Source organism: Python bivittatus, unplaced genomic scaffold (genome assembly GCF_059951505.1).
Source record: "Python bivittatus isolate LINGU-HERP-01145 unplaced genomic scaffold, Pbiv_v1 ctg000310_np1212, whole genome shotgun sequence".
In the NCBI taxonomy this organism is placed as follows: Eukaryota; Metazoa; Chordata; class Lepidosauria; order Squamata; family Pythonidae; genus Python; species Python bivittatus.
Genome location: NW_028277054.1, coordinates 13,264,131 through 13,284,738, shown reverse-complemented (window position 1 = coordinate 13,284,738; position 20,608 = coordinate 13,264,131). Strand labels below are relative to the sequence as shown.

At 43.9% G+C, this 20,608-nt stretch overlaps 1 protein-coding gene across 2 annotated transcripts in view; it reads left to right on the top strand.

The window, feature by feature from the left end:
- The first annotated feature begins 379 nt into the window (after positions 1–379).
- The window catches only part of SYTL1 (synaptotagmin like 1), a 39,866-nt gene continuing 19,637 nt past the window's right edge, over positions 380–20,608 (top strand). Inside the window, exons 1-3 of one of the 2 annotated variants that reach the window (XM_088140153.1) lie at positions 380–666; positions 17,770–17,884; positions 19,743–20,123. In XM_088140153.1, coding sequence (XP_087996279.1) covers positions 19,996–20,123 — 128 coding nt within the window. In that variant the 5' untranslated portion in view covers positions 380–666; positions 17,770–17,884; positions 19,743–19,995. The remainder of the gene's footprint in view (positions 667–17,769; positions 17,885–19,742; positions 20,124–20,608) is intronic. The other variant, XM_088140152.1, reaches the window with a different exon arrangement.

Sequence of the window (20,608 nt, the reverse complement as noted above, 5' to 3'; positions counted from 1 at the left end):
GAGTAGAGGACAGGGGAGACCTAAAACTAATACATTCTTGTCCTTTTATCCTCGTGGGGGTGTCTGCTTCTCTCAGAGGCCACTTGAAGAAAAAGTTGGCAACCCTCGCAACTTCAGTCCCTTCCCTGGGACGCCTGAAGCCCGCTTAGAGCCGAGTCGCTCACTTTTGGCGCCCAAACCTGCCCAGTTATAAGCCCAGCGCCCGCATTACCTTGGCTAGTTTTAGCATTGCTTAGCCGGGCTCTTGGGCTGGGGCAATCCGCAGTCCGTGCCCGGAGCAAAATCCCACCGGGGCGCCGCGGGGGGGCAGCGGCTAGTGGGGCCGACGCGCGCCCCAGCCCCCGCCCGCGGAGACCAGCGCCTCCGACTCCGTTCCAGTCCCGCCCAGCCGGCAGCCTGGGTTCCAGGCCTGGTTTCCCGGCCGCCGCGCGGGCGGTGTTTCCTCCTCCTGCGGTCGACTCAACTGGGTCTCCTGCCCAGCCTGCCTCGGCGGCGCCTCGCTGAGAAAACCCAGCCCGGCCGGGCGAACCAGGCGCGCTTCTAAGAGCGGGCTTCGCTTCTCCTAGGAAAGAGCCCCAGCCAGCCAGCCAGCCGCCCTGCTCGCCTCGCCTCGCCTCGCCGCCCGCGACTGGGGCTTGCAGAAAGGGAGGGACCCCACCTGGCCAGGTAACGCGCGCGCTCTCCTTGCGCTTTCCCCACCTGTTGGCCCAAAGTTGGCGGGTTTGGCGAGGCGCAGAAAACTCGCCGGTTTGGAACATATGGCTGGGCTGGGCTGGGCGCGGAAAGCGAGCCAAGAGGAAGCCGTTGGCGGGCTGGCGCCCTGTCCTTGGGCTCTGCTGGCTGGCGGGTCCTGCTCCACTGTGCACACCTGGTGGGGCAGTGTCCAGCGGAAGGGGGCGTCTGGGTGTGTGTGCGTGTGCGCTTGTTTGGGGAGCGGTACGTGTGGGCACCCCATACGGACGCCAGGGCTTCCTGAACCAGCCACTCTTGGCTGGGCTGGTGCAACGCGCTGCGCCGCGAAGCTCCTGCTGGCTCAGCTGGCAAACCCAGCCTGAAGGGCCCTGGCAGCTTCTCCGGAGCTGCCAAGTCCGCGCCCCGCTCTCTTCTGCGGACCCCCCGCCGGCGCTTGCTGCGGGAGAGAGCGAGCGGCGCCCTTCCTGGGGATGCCTCCGCGGCGGGCCGCTCTGCAGCTCAGACCGAGCGAGCTTCGCGCTTCAGCGTTAGAGTCAGTAGCTGCCTTCGCTGCGCGCGTGGAACTTGGTTCCTCTGTACCTTGGTCAGGTGGCGCGAACTCAGTTCGGTCAGTTGGCGATTCAGTGTATAGATGAATTTCGTAACTAGGTCAATGCATCCGTCGGGGTCTTACGCATGCACCCGCACGCAAGCCTACCTACTCTTCAGGTGCCCAGGTGTGTTCTAGACAGCCAGCTCTGACCTTGACCCTCTCCTGCTCCTTCTGCACCAGAATGGCCCACTAAAAGTGCCCTGGCCAGGTTGTGCCAGGCCCCGTGTCAGCACCGTTAAAACCCAAGAGGAAGTAGAAGTTTGCTTGTAACTACTGTAAAGAAGATCAGAAACGGCTTCTTTAACTTTCTTTTTTCTTTTTTCTCTTTCACGGTTTCTAGCACTTTTTCTTTGATCTTTTTCTACTTTTTTATACATCTGTTCTTGTTTATCTTGCAAAAACTTTCAGTAAAAATTATTTTTAAAAACCCCAAAGGGAAGTTGCAAAGATGTGCAATAGAAAGGTTTTTCTTTTCTTTCACTGTGCTTGCCAAGTGACCTTCTTACAGGAGGATATTAAACAGGGAGAGTGGGCTGCCTCTCAGTGCAGGTACTGTCTGCTTCTGATGAATTTCTACCTGTCACAGCACAATTTTGCAGGATGCCCCTTATTTCTGAGAAAAGGTAGAACTACTTCTGTCTTGGGTACAAACACTTCCTCCTGTTTTCTTTCTGTTTCTTTCCTGTTTTCTTTCTGGAGGAACTTGACTTGTGTTTTGTAAACCCAAAACAAATCTGTCTTTCAAAAGGAAAATATTTTTTCTTTTTTTAAAAAACCTCTTTGCCATGCTAAACAAACCTATTAAAGGTAGAGCAACCCTTTTTCAACTCAGGACTTGCAGCTACATAATTGTAGGCTTTGAGCTTAATGTTGTTACTAGAGCTTCCTTTTTATATGTATATTACTTCAAAATGTGATACGCCCTGGAGGGGGAGGAGGGAGAAACTACCTGCACAATTTGCCTAAAGGGAACCTATTCTTTACTTATATCCAGAATTTGCATTTTTAATTTAAAATATGTATACCCTTTCTACTGTCCCAAGGCTCTTGTAGCTGGTTAAGAAAAAAAGAGAAAGGCATTCTTGAGTGGTGGGCTACATACAGGCCGTTTAAAAAGGAAGATAAGCCCAAGCACATAATAATTAAAAACAGTCATCAACATAGCAACCCCTGCAGAGAGGCATTTGAAGGCAAGAGGCTGAAGATGCTATGTCCCAAATGCAGGAGTGCAAAAAATAGGTGGTTTCTTGATGGCAAAAGTTGAAGAATAATGGAGTCAGTCTGACTTCCAGGGAAAGGTCATTCCATCTCCATCCCCATATAAAGCTGTCTGGAGGACCATTGGAAGCTAAAATTGCTTTGCTTCCTTTAAAGCATGACTGCTTTGCCCACTTAAAAAGCTTGATTTTACTCCAGAATCAGCTGTTATTAAGAGAAAGTACAAGGCCATTGCAGAAGCTGGTCAGCTCATCCGAAACATTTTTATTTCTTCACCTTTGCTTTTTATTTCTGAAGTTGCTTTTAGGAATTTTGTTTAGATGGTTATATTATCTTGTCTTTAACTGGGGGTGGGATCATGCACAGCTATCGTTTCTTTTTGAACAGTTCCTTTTTCAAAAAATGCTCTCATCTTTACTCGGTTGATAAAAACCTCAAAAGCAAAATAGATACCCAAAGTAAACAAAGGTGCCCTTTAGCATAGTTTCTTTGCTTAAGTCACCCCTCCTATTAAGCTACCAAAGTTTTAAACCCATTTGATACATGCATTGAAGTGGGCAGTCCTCAGTTTTAACAGCGGGTGCTCAGTTGCATGATATGTGCATGCAAATAAATCCATGTGGTCAAGGGGTTTTATTTGTTTAGAAAGGGAGTGTCTATGTGTAAATTTACAATTTACACTTGCAAATATATAAAGAGGAACTTTCAATGTATCACCAGGATATTTACAGATTTTTCATCACTTTTTCCGCCCCCCACAATTTGGGTTTCTCTGTGTTCTTATACACTTTGGGCAGCATGCTCTTTCTTTCTTTCTTTCTTTCTTTCTTTCTTTCTTTCTTTCTTTCTTTCTTTCTTTCTTTCTTTCTTTCTTTCTTTCTTTCTTCCTTCCTTCCTTCCTTCCTTCCTTCCTTCCTTCCTTCCTTCCTTCCTTTCTTCCATCCATCCATCCATCCATCCATCCATCCATCCCACAACTCCAGTCATGGTACTTTTGGGGAGTTCCAGTGGGGCCACAATTAGCACAGGGTGGAAGCCACACTGAACCTCTGTCAACACTTTGGTTCTGTGTTTGAAGGTGGAAGAGGTGTGTGCATGAAGGCCTTAATTGTATTAAAGCAGAACATGGGCGTTGGTAGCATCTCACCTTGCTCTGAAGGTTATGTAAGAGTATCTTGCAGTGTCACCGAAAAAGATGGTCTAACTGGACAACCAGCTTCTCACAGTGGTCATCCAGAAGCCTCAGGGAAATCAGAGAGCAGGAGATGTTCTAACAGCACTTTCCCGGTTGGGTTGCTCAGATCTGGTGTTTGGTACTATCATTGCATTAGTCAATATTCTTCTTTTCCATGAATTTATCCAATCCCTTTCTAAAGATAGCCATTTTCACCTCTTCAGATGGTGTACCTCACTATCACAAATGATTAGACTTACAATTCTTTCTCCACACTTTTGTTGTGATATTGCCATCCCTGTTTTGGAAGGTAGTTTTCCATAGGGTCATGTGATGGTATGTGGGAATGACCTTGGGAGACAGGGGGAAGAGCTGCAGACTAGGCAATGGTCAGATAAGCTGAGTCCACAGAAGGAATGGGGACGTGACAAATGTCTCAAAAGGGACCCTCCCTAGTTTCTTGGACTGTAAAGGTGAGGGGGGAGAGATGTCCTTTCAGACTTGCAAGATTCTGTTAATGTAACCTTACAATAAAGATAGAGCTAGTAGTCCTGGTTGTGCTTCTTATCTGGACTACCTTGAAGGGCTGACAGTACAAGACATGCTTTGCTTCTTAAGCTCAAGTATATAAATACAAAGGTATGAAAACTAAAATATGCTAAAGTAAACACTGCCTAGTTGTTGCTTTTAAATCAGGGTTCCTCAACCTTAGCAACATTAAGATGGGTGGACTTCAACTCCCAGAATTCCCCAGCCAACCGGCTGGCTGAGGAATTCTGGGAGTTGAAGTCCATCCATCTTAACGTTGCTGAGGTTGAGGAACTCTGTTTTAAATCATGTGATTACCATAATGTGGCTGAGTGGATTTTTTAAAAATGAGCTATTTTTTGAGAATGCTTTTATCTCCCCAAAAAGTCTCTGTGTTGAAACTCAACATTCCTTTAATGTTTTGAGTTGCATTAGAACTGATACAGCCATATCTATTTTGTGATTAGAACTGCAGTCCTGTATCTAGACATCAGTTCCCGTGAACAGAGAGGGACTTGGTCCCTGCAGATTCGTGGAGGATTGCTAAAGATGCTTGCATTTCTAGTGGTGAAGGCACCAGGCAACTTTAAGGAGGCTGTGAGTTCTAGTCCCGCCTTGGGCACGAAAGCCGGCTGGGTGACTTTGGGCCAGTCCCTCTCTTTCAGCCCAACTCACCTCACAGGGTTGTTGTGGGGAAAATAGGAGGAGGAGGGAGTGTTAGGCACTCTATGTTTGCTGCCTTGAGTTATTTATAAAAAACAATAGAGGCAGGATAAAAGGATCTAAAAAGTTTTTCTTGAACGATCTGTGATAAGCCAGCTTCAGAAGCCAAGGTAAACCAAGACCTGCCAGAGGAGTTGCAGGCAGCTTGAAGTTTTTTGCAAACAAGCTGCTGGTAGTCAATATGCATGGAGGAAGTAAAGGTGTGAAGATGAAGATAGAGCTGTTACAAATATAGAAGCTTGTCCATATTTTTGCTCTGGGACATATGAGGGTATAGGATATCTGAGAATACAAAACCTTGTTCTGCAGCTTTATGGCAATAATATTGTTTCCCTGATGCCTAGCACAAATTTCTGTTGCCGTTCCCCGTGATCGGTCATTTGTGTGCGGTAGTACTCAAATAAGCAATTCTCGTAGTGTTTGGGGGAGGACTGAGCCCAGGATATTTTGGACAGTAGATGCTCCTATATTGAAGAGGCTGGTCAACAGGTGTTCTGATACTGACGGAAGTATAGTTGGGCTCATATTTTTCCTGCTACCCATCTGACCTGAAGCCAGCATGATGTAGTGGTTAAGGCAGTGTTTCTTAATCTCAGCCGCTTTAAGATGTGTGCACTTCAACTCCCAGAATTCCCTAGCCAGCACTGACTGGGGAATTCTGGGAGTTGAAGCCCACACATCTTCAAGGTGCTGAGATTGAGAAACACTGGGTTAAGGGGGTGGACTTGAACTAGGTCAGCTGGGTTTGTCCCCACTCAGCCATATTACTCAATTGATGACTTTGAGCTATGCACTCTCTCTCACTCTCTGAACCCATTCCTACCTTACAGGATAGCTGTTGTGGAAATAAAAGCAGGGGGGATCCCCGTGTGCACCACTTTGAGTTCTCAGAACAACACAGGATATCAGTGCAGTCCTCAAGGTACTTCCTGCTGTCCTCCCCCTCACAGCACACTTCAAAGTCCAGTACGCACATTGTCTCTGCAGCACGCCTTCGGCTTCTAGTCTGCGACAGAGTGCGTGTTTTATTTATTCATTATTTTATTTATTTATTCAGGCAGTGCAGCCGTCTATCGCACGTTTGGGTATTTGATTGCAGATTAGTGGTCCGGTGGACTTGCTCTTTTGTTCCACGCATTTTGCTATTCGGGTTGAAGGCAGGGTTGGAACGCTTCTGAATGAATACAATGGCTTTATTTCATTTATTTATTTATTTCACTAGATTTATAAGGCCGCCCGACTCAAACTACGTGACTGGGGGGTGTACAACAGGAAAAAAAAGCAATGAACCAGAAAAAAACCCCAAATAACATAAGACAAACAGGTTACATAAATATGTAAATACAAATTATAAAACAGCAACGAAGCCCAGTAGTAAAACAACCGAAAGGGTTATTTTTTGCTCCTCTGAGCAACTACTGAACATTCCTTGATCAAGAACTCAGACTTCTCAGAATGCATCTGCTTGGCTTGAAAGTTTCAAAACGAGAAGCTGATTGGCGCGCGATGGGACTGTCCTCTACCCACGGCCTTGGAAAACTGCTCCCTGTCTCTGGTGGACAACGCTCTGACTAGGGTTGCTTCTGGGTGGTGCCTCTCTTGATCAGCAAATATCTTGGATTTGTTCCACGTTAATGAGCCAAACGTGCATTACTGGAATATTCCAGCCTGGAGAGGCCCATGTAGCAGTTGAGATACAGTGCTGCCATTGGGAAAAATCTGAAGGCACTGGAAGTCAAGCACCCATGTTTCAGATGGCTGGCTTGGAAGCCTCTGGAGCAGTGTTTCTCAACCTTGGCCACTTTAAGAGGTGTGGACTTCAACTCCCAGAATTCCCCAGCCAGCATGGCTGGCTGGGGAATTCTGGGAGTTGAAGTCCACACCTCTTAAAGTGGCCAAGGTTGAGAAACACTGCTCTGGAGGAAGCAACCTGGCAGCTGTCACATCTGATAACCCAGCAAGGTGGGAATTTCTCTCTTTTTCTCCCCGATAAAAGAATATCCAAGATGGGAGGGAGCATTGGCTTGGTTGAAGCTGATTCTAAGTTCCAACCTCCTTTTTTCAGAGCATATTGGGGAAATCCTGGGCTGGATTTTTGAGCTGGAGTAATGTACTATACCTATACTGTACTATACAGATGCTACTTCCTGCATTCATAAAACTGTCTGTCATTGCATCCTGGTGTTTGATATTGTACATCTCCTTGTTCTTTTGTTATGCTTCTCCGTTTTCAAACAACACAAGGAAGAGGAGCACCTTCTTTTAACTTTTTTTCACAGACCACAACCAGTCTGTGTGCCTGCTTGCGATAGGTGTTTGCAAAGTGAGATGCATGTCAGAGAATCCTACAGCTGGAAGCCCACTAAGACCAACCCCAGTGCTCAGGGCCAGAATCCGGATTAAAGCTTTCCTAATGGGTGGTTGTCCAGCTTGGGCATGAACGTTTCCTGCAAGAAAAACCCACCATCTCCTCCTGTCATTGCTTCTTCTGCCAAACAGATGGGATGTCTTCTTGTTCAACAGGAATCTCCCTTCCCATAACATAATCATTTATTCAGGGGTTTGCGTGCATTTTTTTTAATTTATTTTTTAAAACGTTTGATTGCAAAAAGAAGAAGAAAAAATACAAAAAAGGGCTTTACCAAAAATACAACAAATAGGAAAAAAGTGTTAATCTATCATTACATTATAACAATAATCAGTTACAGTTCTATATATATGCGGGGGTTTGCATGCACGAGGGCCCTTGTACTGCACGAGCTTTGCAGATTTTGAATTTTGCACCGAGAACAAGCTAGAAACACAGCAGCTTGAACTCTGAAGTAGCAGGAGATAACAGGGATGCGAGGGGAGACCAAAAGGGGCAACCTGATTGAATGATTGATTGATTAAATTTATATGCTGCAACTAACTTCCAGCAAATCTGGGCAGTTTACAACTTGTTAACAAAATTAAAACAAGAAAAAGACACGAAGCAGAAGGTGGCGGAGATAACAAACTCAGGTGGGAGCAAAGGAAAAGAAGAAAAGGGGGCTTCAGTCACCCTTGCCAAAGGCCTGGGGGAAGAGCCAGGTCTTCAGGGCCCTTTGAAACACCAGTAGGGTGGGAGCTGTTCAAATCTCGGGGAGCCTCATTCCAGAGGGCAGGCGCTGCAACAAAGAAGGTGCACTTCCAGGGTCCCAATCGATGACAGTGTTTAATAGATCAGCCTGGATTGTTGGAAAAGGAAGAAAGGGACTGAAAAATGTGGTCTGTCCATTGGTTCCCAATTTCCCTGCTCATTGAAAGGGGCAAAGACTGATTCCTTCCTTGATGGAAAACTAAGGAGTTTTCAAGCTTAGCCAAGATAACGTCTTTGGCAAACTAAAGGACGTCCCAGAAGGGACAACTCGGTACAGTAATAAATTTGGAAAGTAAATCAGTTGATTGGGTTATCAGTCTCTGTGGCACTTGTGGTTTCCAGCCTCCCTCCCTTTTTTGGGGGGGGCGGAGTTCCTAGACCCCCTCCCCCAGCAGCTGAAATCTGGCACAATCTGCCAGATTTAAAGCAAATTTAAATCACATTTAAAGGATAGGAAGCAGCATAGTAGGTATGCAGAATGAATGAACTTATTTTACTTACCCCCCCCACCCCCCGACAACATCACACATTTCAACTCTGCTCCCTCCAACAAAATCAATGTATCACTGCAGTGCAATTTTGCAGCTCCTGATAATGGGAAAAGTTGGCAAGGGGGTTGGGGAGGTGGTCGACTTGTGTCAAACGAGGAACAACTGAAAGAACCCAGAGAAGAGAAAGTTACGGCGCAGCATAATGGTTGCGTTCGTCTACATCCGTGTTTCTTAAACTTTTTTCTCTCAGGACCCCTTTCCAGTTTTAAAAATTATGGAGGCCCCCAAAAGAGCTTTTGTTTGTACGGGTTATATCGATCAATATTTACTGTATTAAAAATTAAGATTGACACATTTGCTGCTGGTACTGCTTCTCATGAGGGTTTGATGGGATTTTAGTATGCATAAGTGTTCAACGTAGGCTGGCAAATAATTCTGATTCCACAGACCCCTGAAAGGGACTTGGGGGACCCACAGGGGTGCTCAGACCACACGTCAAGAAATGCTGGTTTATGTTAAAGTGTGGTTGACAAACTGGAGTTACTCTGGCAGGCAACCAACCAAAATGTCCTTTTCTGGACCAATTTTTAATGTTTGTCTTGTCTGCCATTGACCAGATAGCAGTTATATTACCCCAACCTCAGGAAAGAACTCCTCCACTTGTAGATTTGCAAAAGTTGTGTTTCCTGTTCATTATGAGGTATGTGTTGTGCTTGTGGGTTTGAAGGTTAGCTGTTGCTTTTTATTGAGAGGGGAATTTATGTAGGTAGATGACAGATAACCTCTTTACGTCTTTAGGAGCTAGCTGTTTTCTTTTGGGGTGTACTTACTTTGTTTTTGTTTGGTATGGGATTGTGTGGGATGGTTGTGAGGCTTTGTGGTAGGGTGTCTCTATTTTTTGAAGGGTTACCAATTTCCTTTCGTTGAAGTTCTTTTTGGGGGCAGGTATGTGGCTTGGCGTTTAGAGTCCCATTCTAACTTCTGCTGCATACTCCAGGAGACAAGGGTCCAGGTTGGGGAGGGTCCAAACCAGTGTTTCTCAACTTTGGCAACTTTAAGACATGTGGACTTCAACTCCCAGAATTCATCAGCCAGCAGGCTGGCTGGGGAATTCTGGGAGTTGAAGTCCACATGTCTTAAAGTTGACAAGGTGGAGAGACACTGGTCCAAACAGTCAAAATGGTGACTGCCACCATGCTCTCAAAGCCCCCTCCCATGATGCATGTTGTGATGCACATCAAAAAGGTATAGTTATGGCTGCCACCTTGACTTTTGGGAGCCCTCCATTGTGGTCACCCCTACAGGGGTGTTTGGGCAGGCAAGAGGTGCTGAGACCCCATCTCTTGGAATTCCCCAGCAGTTTGGCCCTTGTCTGGAAATTTCAACAGTTGTGGTTGCGAGTGGGAAGAATCTTGCTAGTCCTGTGAGATGGCTTTTAGAGCACTTCAGGGCTGTGGAGCAGTCGGCTTCATGCTCTCACACCATTCTGTTGCTTCACACTGCAGATCAAATCTTTCTAGCTGTTTCTTTGGCTGCAGTCTTCCTCCACAGATTGCCCAAGTATCTGTGTCTTTCCCAATCAAAGTTGCAAAAGGCAATGCAACCGAGTTGCTTACAGTAAGGTGTGTATGAACTGGCTGACAAGTAGGGAAACTATGTCACTTTTTATCCAGAGATGCCTTTTCAAACCTGGCACCTTTCAGATGTGTGGAACCATTGCTCTTGTAGGATCATTCTCCTACTGGAACAGAATCATTCTCCATCTGGAACAGATGATGGGACTTGTATTCCACTATGGATTTGTAAGACCCCAGGCTGAGGAAGTCTTCTCCAGATAAAATTCAGTTTATTTTGTCCCACTTTCCCATACTTGGTGCCATCCAGATGTGGTGGCCTGAGACACCGCCCCCCCCCCCGAATTCCTAGCCAATGGCCATACTAACTCCAGCTTTTAGACATTGCAGTCCCCTTCTAAATCTCTAATAGAACAAGATAGCAAATTAGTCAACGTAATTCAATAAGAAATGTGGTATTTTTATATTGCTTTCATATCAGCCAAAACACTCAATGCTGACTCCAGGCAGTTTGCTTCTTGAAGCTGAGAACTGCATCAACCCCTTCACGTGGCTCTTATTGCATCTTATTGCACCCTTCAGATTTCATTGCATTTAGATACTGATTAATTTTTCAGTTGAAGTAACAGAAAAATAACTTGCTCTATGTTATCTTGTTCTTGCATTAAAGCCCTTGATGATCATTGTTGATCCCAAGGGAATGTAGCTTCTCTAAACTGTTAGCATCTTGTGATCTGAGACTAAAAATCAAGTCTTCTGTAAGTTGCCCTGGACTCTTTGTGAATTTATGGATGTGTCACATGGTTTTCTTGACAACAACACAGAAGTGGTTTGCCATGTCTTGTCTGGAAATTTTGCTCAATTCCCCAGTCTAGACTACAGCCCTGGGATTTCCTGGTAACCTCCCTTCCACGTACTAACCAGACCTGACTTTGGTTAACTTTCGAAGGTCAACCAAGTTCCTTGGGCAGAAACTGAGCTTGCTGGAATCCTTGGTTGTGGCTAGCAGAGGCTTCCAAAAATTGTGGCTAAATTTTAATTTCTAATGTCATAGGAGAAGTGATTAAAGATATGATTGAAGAGTAATCATAGAAACTATACTGAACTGTAATTTGATTTCCATGTAAAGAAAAGGTTTTATGGTACACTCGTTTTTGGAACGCTGCTCCCAGCAAAACACTCAAAGCAAACATGGTCTTTGGTTCAGAAAGAAGGTGTTTCTAAGCTGGGATTGCTCCTCCTCAAACATCAGGTTTTGCCTTCACGAGCCCTCCCCTCCAAACGGCATTGTTTGAAGCAGCCTGTTTCAGTTTGTTTCACGGGTGTGGCACCCCGTCTGGAAAAGTTGGGCTTTGTAGTTAGCATTTGTGGCCCAGGTGCTCCAATTAGAGCAGCGTCTGAAGTTGCAGCAATACCTTCTCACTCTTTTAACATGCCTCTCTCTTAAAAATTCTTGCTGGAATCACTTTAGCCTCCACCTTCAAGTGGTAACAAGCATGGATACACCTATAGTTTAGTGCCTAAAAATGTGTTTTAATAGTGAAACGTCATGGCAGTTTTAAAACATGGTTTCAGGGTAAGCAACCAGGCACAAAATAATTCTGGGAATTCTTTAATTATCCGGTAACAGTATGTCATCCACAGATTATGCTTAAATGTTGCCACTGGATTGATGTGAGAATGTGTCATTTCATAAAGGCAGGGAAAATGTAGAATGAATTTAGCTATGCAGGAAAAATTAAACTCCTTCATCATCGATACAAAGTGGCCCCTGCAATCAAAATATTACAGTGCTCAGTTGAGGTCCCACTCATTTTGTTCTTTCTCCTTTGTACTTTTCTGCTCTATTCCTTATACTGGTAGTCCTCGCTTAACAACCATTTGTTTAGTGACCGTTCAAAGTTACGAACGAAGGTACTAAAAAAGTGACGACCAGTGCCCGAAGTTCCCACTGCCCCAGCACCCCCATGGTCATGTGATCACGAACTGGGTTCTTGGGAAACAGCTCACACAACAGTTGCAGTGTCCCAGGGTCACGTGATCTCCATTTGTGACCTACCCAGCTGGCTTCCGGCAAGCAAAATCAATGGGGAAACACGTGATTCGCTTAATGACCACGGTGAATTGCTTAACGACCACCGCAAAAAAGGTCATAAAATCAGGTCCAATTTGCTTAACAATTGCCCCACTTAACCAATTTTCTGGTCCCTATTGTGATTGTTAAGCAAGGTCTACCTGTACCAGTGTTTCTCAGTTCCCTGGTACTGGCTGGGGAATTCTGGGAATTGAAGTCCACACATCTTCAAGCTGCCAAGGTTGAGAAACACTGTCTTATAGTCTGCATTTTGGAGCCTCTGAGCATAATTGCTCAGCTGTTGGCCAGGTCCTGTCCACCTGAAGGTTTTTTCCCCTAAAGGTTTTATTTTGTTTTAGTCATTTCTGCAAATCATAAACCTGCTGATCCTGGATGGTGGTCACATGTTGGCTACATGAAAGTTGGGATTCAAAGCCTGAACACTAGAAAAAGAGGGAAGGGTGATGAATTGATATTGAATGTTCAAACCTTTATCTTGATGACTCTGTTACATAGATCAGCATTATCACCAGTCTTCCTAAAGGCGTGTCTTATGTTCATGGTGGAGGTGAGGTTTATAAGAAAGTCTCCCTCACGTTGGGCTTACCTCCTGCAGACGTCAGGACACATCCATGCTGTTTTCTTGTCAACAGTACCCCACTGGCTTGCCATTGTCTTCTTCCAGGATGGTTTTTCACTTCTTCACTCTAGCCTACAGTTCTGATATTTCCTGGAGGGCTCCCATCCAGGTACTAACCGGACTGGATCCTGCTTAGCTTCCGTGCCCAAACAAGACCATCCATACATGGCCACTTGCTGAGATGAGGATCAACTTAGGCAGGAGCTTTTAGAACCAAAGCTCAGCCTTTCAGTTGCCTACCAACCTGATCTTCTGTCCTCCATCCATTCATCCACTCCTTTCACCCAGAAGCTCAAAGTAGCATCTATGGCTTACCCCATCCCATTTTATCCTTGCAGCAGTCATCTGAGGTAGGCTAGACTACTGAGTTTATCCTGTGTGCATCATGGCTGTGAGCAAATTTGAACCCCAAACTGTGAAGGTCCTAGCCCAATGCACCATTCACTTTACTGCAGTGCCAAACAGTTTTTTTGGTAGTTCTTCTAGGACTGGCCACTTTCCAAAGTTGGCACCTTCCCCAACAAAATGCTGATTGGTGGAGTTTGGTGTGTTTTCATCCCTCCTGCTAACTATAGGTTTAGAGAAGGGACCTTGGAATGATTTAGTCCCCCTTGTTCAGTATACAATTGATAATACAACATTAACTTTAATTAATTAAGATCTCACTGGATCTCCTTTGCTGGAGGATAGGCAGACTAAGGGAAACCATGTTTGGATGTCTGTCCCCAGTTGGATCCAGCTGGACTAAATGTTCAGCTTACTATTAAAAAAAAGCACCCTTGTTAAAATTCCCCTTAGGAAGTAAGCATGTGTTTTGCAAGGAAGAATGTCCTGGAACTCTCTCCAGCGTGATGACCAGGCAGTAAATGAAGAACGATGCTTCTGGCCAGGTGTCCATCCACAATTTGGCTGTGCTATATTTAGACATAGATAACTGTATCCCGTTTTGCTCAATTAACTTGGTTTGTATGGATTAGATTTCATAGCACAGCAGAATAAATTGTGGCTGCTTGCTTTGTGATGCAAGGTGTTGCGTGGACACAACTTTTGGGAGTTAAGAAACAACAGCCTGGTTGTGATGGAGTGGTTTGGTGAAGGCCGCGCTTGGGGAGATAAGCATTTCCTTAGCCCCCAGCAGGAGCGTGGGAAGGTGAGGAGGATGAGGCTGGCACCACCCGAAGGAATTCGCAGTGTTTGCTCGCTGGCTTGGGAAGTTTAGATTCAGTCTGGCGAGATTGATGTCAGGTTCAGCCCAAAGAACTCACCGAGACAGTACAGATACAGTTTTATTGCATTTATTAGCTTCCACCTACAGGACAGAATCTCGCCAGACTGAATCTAAACTTCCCAAGCCAGCGAGCAAACACTGCGAATTCCTTCGGGTGGTGCCAGCCTCATCCTCCTCACCTTCCCACGCTCCTGCTGGGGGCTAAGGAAATGCTTATCTCCCCAAGCGCGGCCTTCCCCAAACCATTCCATCACACTGGTTGAGATTTACCTGCTTTCTGGAATGTTTTCTCCCCAGAGAAGACAAGACCTTGAATCTGACACAGGCTACTATAAATATATTTGAGCAAACCACACCACTTCCTGAGAGCTGTCAAACCAGTTTTATTCATGTAGCCCTCCCCGATTTTTTCTTTCCTTTTCTTTCTTTCTTTTCTGGGTTTGAGTGTAGAAGGGTGACACAATTCTTCACCCAAGCTTTTTTTCAGCGAAGTGGCACGTCTTTCCTGTTGCTGATAGATGGGTAGCTATCTTAGTTTGTTGCAAAGCTTTTCGGCACCTAAGATGCTATATTTATTTGAGTCTCAGCTTTAGATTGGACCAGAGTTTGTTGAGTGCTGAAGTTTCCCATTTTTTAAAAATACTGAGTCTTTTGAAAGATTAGCTGCTTAATGCGGCTTGAGATATACAGTGGTATTAGACACAACCTCGATTAACAGACAGTATTTGATCACTAATGCGCATTAGTGTAAAACTGATTGGGATATCTCCTATTTTCATCCTGGAGGTCTGGACAACTTGGCCATGGGCCCAATTCCTCTTTTTTAAAAAAATGTTAAAAATGAAATAAACAGTATAAATCACTGAAGTGTCTTCATTATATCCCTTTGCCATTGACATGGCAGTATTTTACTGAATGTATGCTTTGCAAGGAACAGATTTGCCTGCTTAGGATTCATACATTTTAAAAGGAATGTAGGTCTCCAAGGTTGCACAGGGTCATTGAAAATCTTGGCGCAGCCCTTCCCTCCAAAGGTTGACCTGCAATTTTTAATATGACAGAAGATAATGATAAATAGCATCACGGGAGTAGAGTCATATGAACAGCTAGTCTGATGTAGTGGTGGAGGAGCTGACTAGGAACGGGGAGACCCAGGTTGGCATCTATCTCCAGCCATGAAAACGCATTGAGGACTTTGGGCCAGTTATCCTCCCTCACCCGGGCCTCCCTCACAGGGTTGCTAATGAGCAGGCAAATCATTATAAATAGCTACATCTATTGAGTATATTATTACGTCCATTTTAATTCCAGTGAAATGAAATAAAAATGAGTTTTTATCCTGGCCCCACTTTTTTTGGGGGGGAATGTGACCCCGACCCACTCAGGCTAGAAGGTTCTGTAGGCACCAGATTAATCAATTGGGGAGCTGTTGAGAGATGGCAGTCTTGTTAAGAAGAACGGACTTGTTCCAGGTTCCCTTTGCTTATCTAAAGCAGCAAGAGTTTCCCACAAACCTCAGCACGAACAAGACTGCAAGGTGCATATAGACATGTAAGTAAAAAAAAAAAAATCTTAAGCACACTGCACCAGCCTACTATATGTGTGCTTGACATATGTGCACGTGTGTAAGTGCATGATAATACATTTAAATGAATAAATAAGTGAATTATTATTTTATGGTAACATCTGAGGAAGATCAAACTTCTAAGGAAGGCTTGTCTTGTGTATCAGGGCAGGCCCACTGCCTGGCTGAAATGAACTGGGACATCGGCAGGATACTTGGAGTAGCCTTCAGAAGTGGTTATATTGGTATAGGTGGCACAGGGACTGCTAATATTGTTTGCGAAAAAAAGCTCCTGGATTATTGTGACACAAGCACTGGTTGCTCAAAGTCTCTTTCATCATCTGCAGGAAGTCCACTAAGAAACTGGTAGGTTGTGGGATCCTGCCCAAAAACAGTCGACAAGGAGAGGAATTGACATAGCAGGAATGCAAAAGCTGTACACTGCCTTTTTTTTTTAAGTACTTTAATTTTGTATTTTTGCATTTCTGTTAATCTTTTGATTCTAAAAGGCATCTTTACCTTTCACGAACAGTGTCGGTCTCTGAGTTTTGTAATACCATGCCAAAGCATTTTAGCAGGTAGAGTAGGAAGTCTATTGATCATCAAAACAAACAAGAGTTTTTCAGAACTTTCATTCATTCTTTTGAAGTGTGCATGAAAGAACCTTTTAAGGGATTGCCAAGTTATTCAAGCTTATTTCTCTTCTCTTCTTGAGTAATCACTCTGTTGAAAGGGGATTTGCAACAGACATCAGTACAATTTTCCATAATGATGAGAAGTCTTTACAAAACGAACACAGAATTAAAGATGAACAAAATACAATTGTGTAGCCAAACAGCCATTTATTGTACTGAAATAAAAAATGTTATGGTGGAACTGAGTGTTAGCAACTCACAATTGTTCCTACCTTTTAAGGATGAATTCAGATGGTGTGAGCTACACAGACCAGGAGCAAAACAGGATGCTTGAGAAACAAGAGTAAGGCTTTGACATGTTCAGGGAAATGTTGAGATTGACTGAAATACAATAAAAATCTTTTTCTAGAAATATAGTCTCACAGGTTCCAAAATAAGCAAAGCTTTCCCCAAACTACCTCTCTGTTGTGCATACTCTGTAGTCACAGTAAGTTGAATGTTTGCTATAAAAGAAGAATAAATATGAAGGGAGAGGCAGTCTTCCTTTACAGCTGATAGAGGAATGGGCAACCCCAGCTATTCATGTGCAGCTCCCCCCCAAAGCTGCTGGTGTGGCAAGCATGTCTCGTAGTGCCCACCTCAATGTAGCTGAAGATGGCTGGGTTCCTGCTTCTCATTGGGAAGAAGTTTGAAGCTTCATTATGGCTTCTCCATTTCTCCCAGTGTGAGATGCATTATCTCCATTGGACATTGCCTGATCTTGGAAGCTAAGCATGGTTGGTCTCGGTTAGCTCTTGGCTGGGGAACCATCTGGAAAAGCCAGAGCTGTAGGCTAACTTGAGAAGATGAAAAAACATCCTGGAAGAAGGAAAAAGGTATGGAGTTGAGCTCCAAGGTATCTTCCCCTTTACTAGAGTGGGGAATGGGGTGGGGAGGGAGAAGGATAGACACTTCTATTTTGCAGAGCCTTATATTGCTTTCATAACCTTTTTTTTCCTCTCAGGAATAACTGGGAATTATAGTTCTGTGGGAAAAAACCTAGGAAGTCTCTAGCAACATCATACAAAGTGCAGTAAGAAAAAGAAAGCCAAAGAAATTAAAGGTGTGAGAAAAGAAAAGAAAGCATAGCTAAATCTAGCTTATACCAATGCTATTTGCTCTACCTTTCCATTATTTTTTGTTCTTACAAATCATCCTTGCTTCCATGATATCCATCCACCACCTCATCCATTGACTTTTGTTCTTTAAACTTTTCATCTTTCTTTTTGAGGCTCTTATCAGCTCCATCCATCCATGGCTTCCTTGGTGTTCCTCTTCCTCTTGACCCGTTCACTCTTATTTCATAGATTGGTTTTGCAATAGGATTCCCATGTATTCTCTCTATATGACCATACCACTTTCTCTAGTTGTTTCTGCTTGTCCCACTAGATCTTGCAAGTTGGGCATACTCCAGGTCCCAACTATTAAACAGTGCCATCTGGCGGGACCCAGGAAGCATGCCTTCTCTTTTCCAGGTCCTGCCTTGTGGAACATCATACCCCCTGATATTTGCTTGGCACTGACCCCGCTGGCATTTCATAAATCCTTGAAGAACTGGTTGTTCCTTCAACTGTGAGGTCTGGAGTTTGGGTGAGCCCATCGATATAATGTTTCTTACTATGATTATTGTTGTATAGATTGAGTCAGATTGTTCTTGGGTGCCATTATGATGATGATGTACTGTTGTTATCATTACTTTCTTACGTTGTTTCTGTTGTTTTGTGATTCTGTGTTCACCACTCAAAGTTGCAATTGTGAGATAGGCAGCTATATAATTGATATTATAATAAAGAATAAATAATAATGTAGTCCTTTCAAACTAGTCACACACTTTTGGATTCAATCCACATTTATTCAGCAACAATTTATTTGAACCCTTTCTCTCATGCTTTATCACATGCACTTCTTAAATATCACATTCCTATTGGATTCGACATGGTTTTCTTGACAAATTCAACCCTCATATAGCAAAATGAACAGAAGCACACAGCAATTTTTGCATCTTTCAATAAGCATCATTTTTACAATAGACCATATGTTAACCACTACCTTTCTGCCAACATTTACACATCATAAAAATTATCTATCCATTTCCCCACTTTCGTAAACTACTTTTTACTAAAGTAGTCACCTACTAGTTTTTCATCATATCTATCAATCTGCCTGTCTGTCTGTCTCCATCGTCCCTGTCAAACACAACCGTCTTCCTCTTTGGTGCATTAATTTTCAAATCCATACTCCTTTTTTAAATTATATTTTCATTAAACATTTTTGAGAAAGGCAAAGGCAAACAAGGAAAGAGAAAAAAAGAGGCAAAAAATAAAAATAAAACACCAAGCAAAGGGATAGGGAAATGACAACCATGATAGAATTAGACTGGACTAAATTTTTTAGGTTAGACTTCACTATTTCATTAGTTAATTGTACATGCAGAATATCTTATACCATTATAAAAACTGCAAGTCATTATTAAAATATAAGTAATATATAAATACCAACAGCAGTAGTCAGCACAGTATAAATCATAGAGTAAAATGAAGAATTACAATAATTTCTTTCTGAACAGTGAAAGATCCATCCAGATTCATGCAACTCATTACATCATACAATCTAACATTCAGTGCAGATTATTCAGAGTCTCAGCCAGTACCTCCGCTACATCTCTTAACCCTGCAAGAATTCCTTAAACTACATTTATCCATCGATACGTTAAATGACCAAGTGAAGATCAGACATGCACCAATATGACCAGTGAGGTACATACACACACACAAATAATAAATAAAATCTTGGGTCGGTCTTGACTCCTGGCGTCTGCCTAGATAAGTCCATGCAGTTTTCTTGGCAACATTTTTGGTCATAGTTTGCCCTTGCCTTCTTCTTCTTCCCAGGGCTGAGAGAGAGGGACTGGCCCAAGGTCACCCAGCTGGCTTTCATGCCTAAGGCGGGACTAGAGCTCACCATCTCCCAGTTTCTAGCCTGGTGCCTTCACCACTACACCAAATTGGTTCTCACAGCCAGTTATTAAGCATTTATTCTCATGCAGCCGTTACTTCCATCATCTACTGTTCTTTACTGGATTGAGCTACTGACCTTCAGTTCAATAATCATTTAGAACTTTCCATACTGGCCAAAGTGGACCCAAACTGTCCAGTACTGCCCTTCCCATGAGCAAGGAATGCTGCATGTGGCAAGACTACAGTACAAATAGGGCTGGTAAGCCTACTGTACACCATTGCTGAATTACTAAAAAGCATCATATGAAAATGATCAAACTACAGTTTCTAAGGCTTTGGGGGAAGATCCATGAGAGTTAGTGTCTTTGTCTTTTCTTTTTTTTAAAAAAGCTATCTAGATGTGCATCAATTTGAGTGGGCCATGGGCCCACTTCTTAGCTTCTGTGATTGGGTTTGAAGTAAAAATCTTTCCTTTATTTTTCCCCCACTAGGTTGCACCTTCTCTGAAGGCAACCTGAATGGAGAATCATCACCCATGGCTCATCAGGTAGAACTGGGTACTTCCTTCTTCAGAATTGTTTCTGTACCTATGGCAACAAGGAGAACAATAACATTTGTCTGCTGGCTGGACCTTCCAGTTCCACAATGAGGATGTATCGCCAGGAAGACATTAATGTTTAGCCAACACTGGTGGGATTAGAACTGGATGGTGTTGATTTGAAATATTCTTACCAAGTACTTTCCATGGATCAAGACATTGGCATTGAGGCCCTGCTGGACTTCAGCTTCCTGACCGAGGAGGAGCAGAATGCAATTGTGGAAGTTTTGCAGAGAGACTTGCAGCTCCAGATGTCCGAGGAGGGGCGGATCAAGTGAGAACCTGCTCTGTGGTTGTTGTTCCAATAGGCTGAATAACACTGGAAGCTTGCTTAAAGTGGCCAGATTAGGATTATCTCTTTTTCTGATGGGGCTTCTCACCAAGATGTTTTTCATGGTTTCATTCATTGAAGCCATAGATAGGCGATCCATGGTCATCAGGCCACATGTGGGACCTGGTACGCCTTTTGTATTGGCCAAGCCATTCTGGAGTGGGCAGGGCAACATCTGGGTGGGACATCTTCCTGCCCACACACAAATGGAGCAGCTCAGGAGGGTGTCCAAGACATTATTCTCCCTTTCATTTTTGTCTTGCCATACCCCACCCTGGGGATTAGCAAGTAAGTCAGAGCCATTGCTGCTTAGACTTGGGCTGCTTTGGCGTCCATCCGCAATATTTTTTTTTTTTTAAGCTTTTACAGGCATTGGCATCTCTTACAAATCATGATGATGTCATGTACAGCATAATTTATTGATTTGA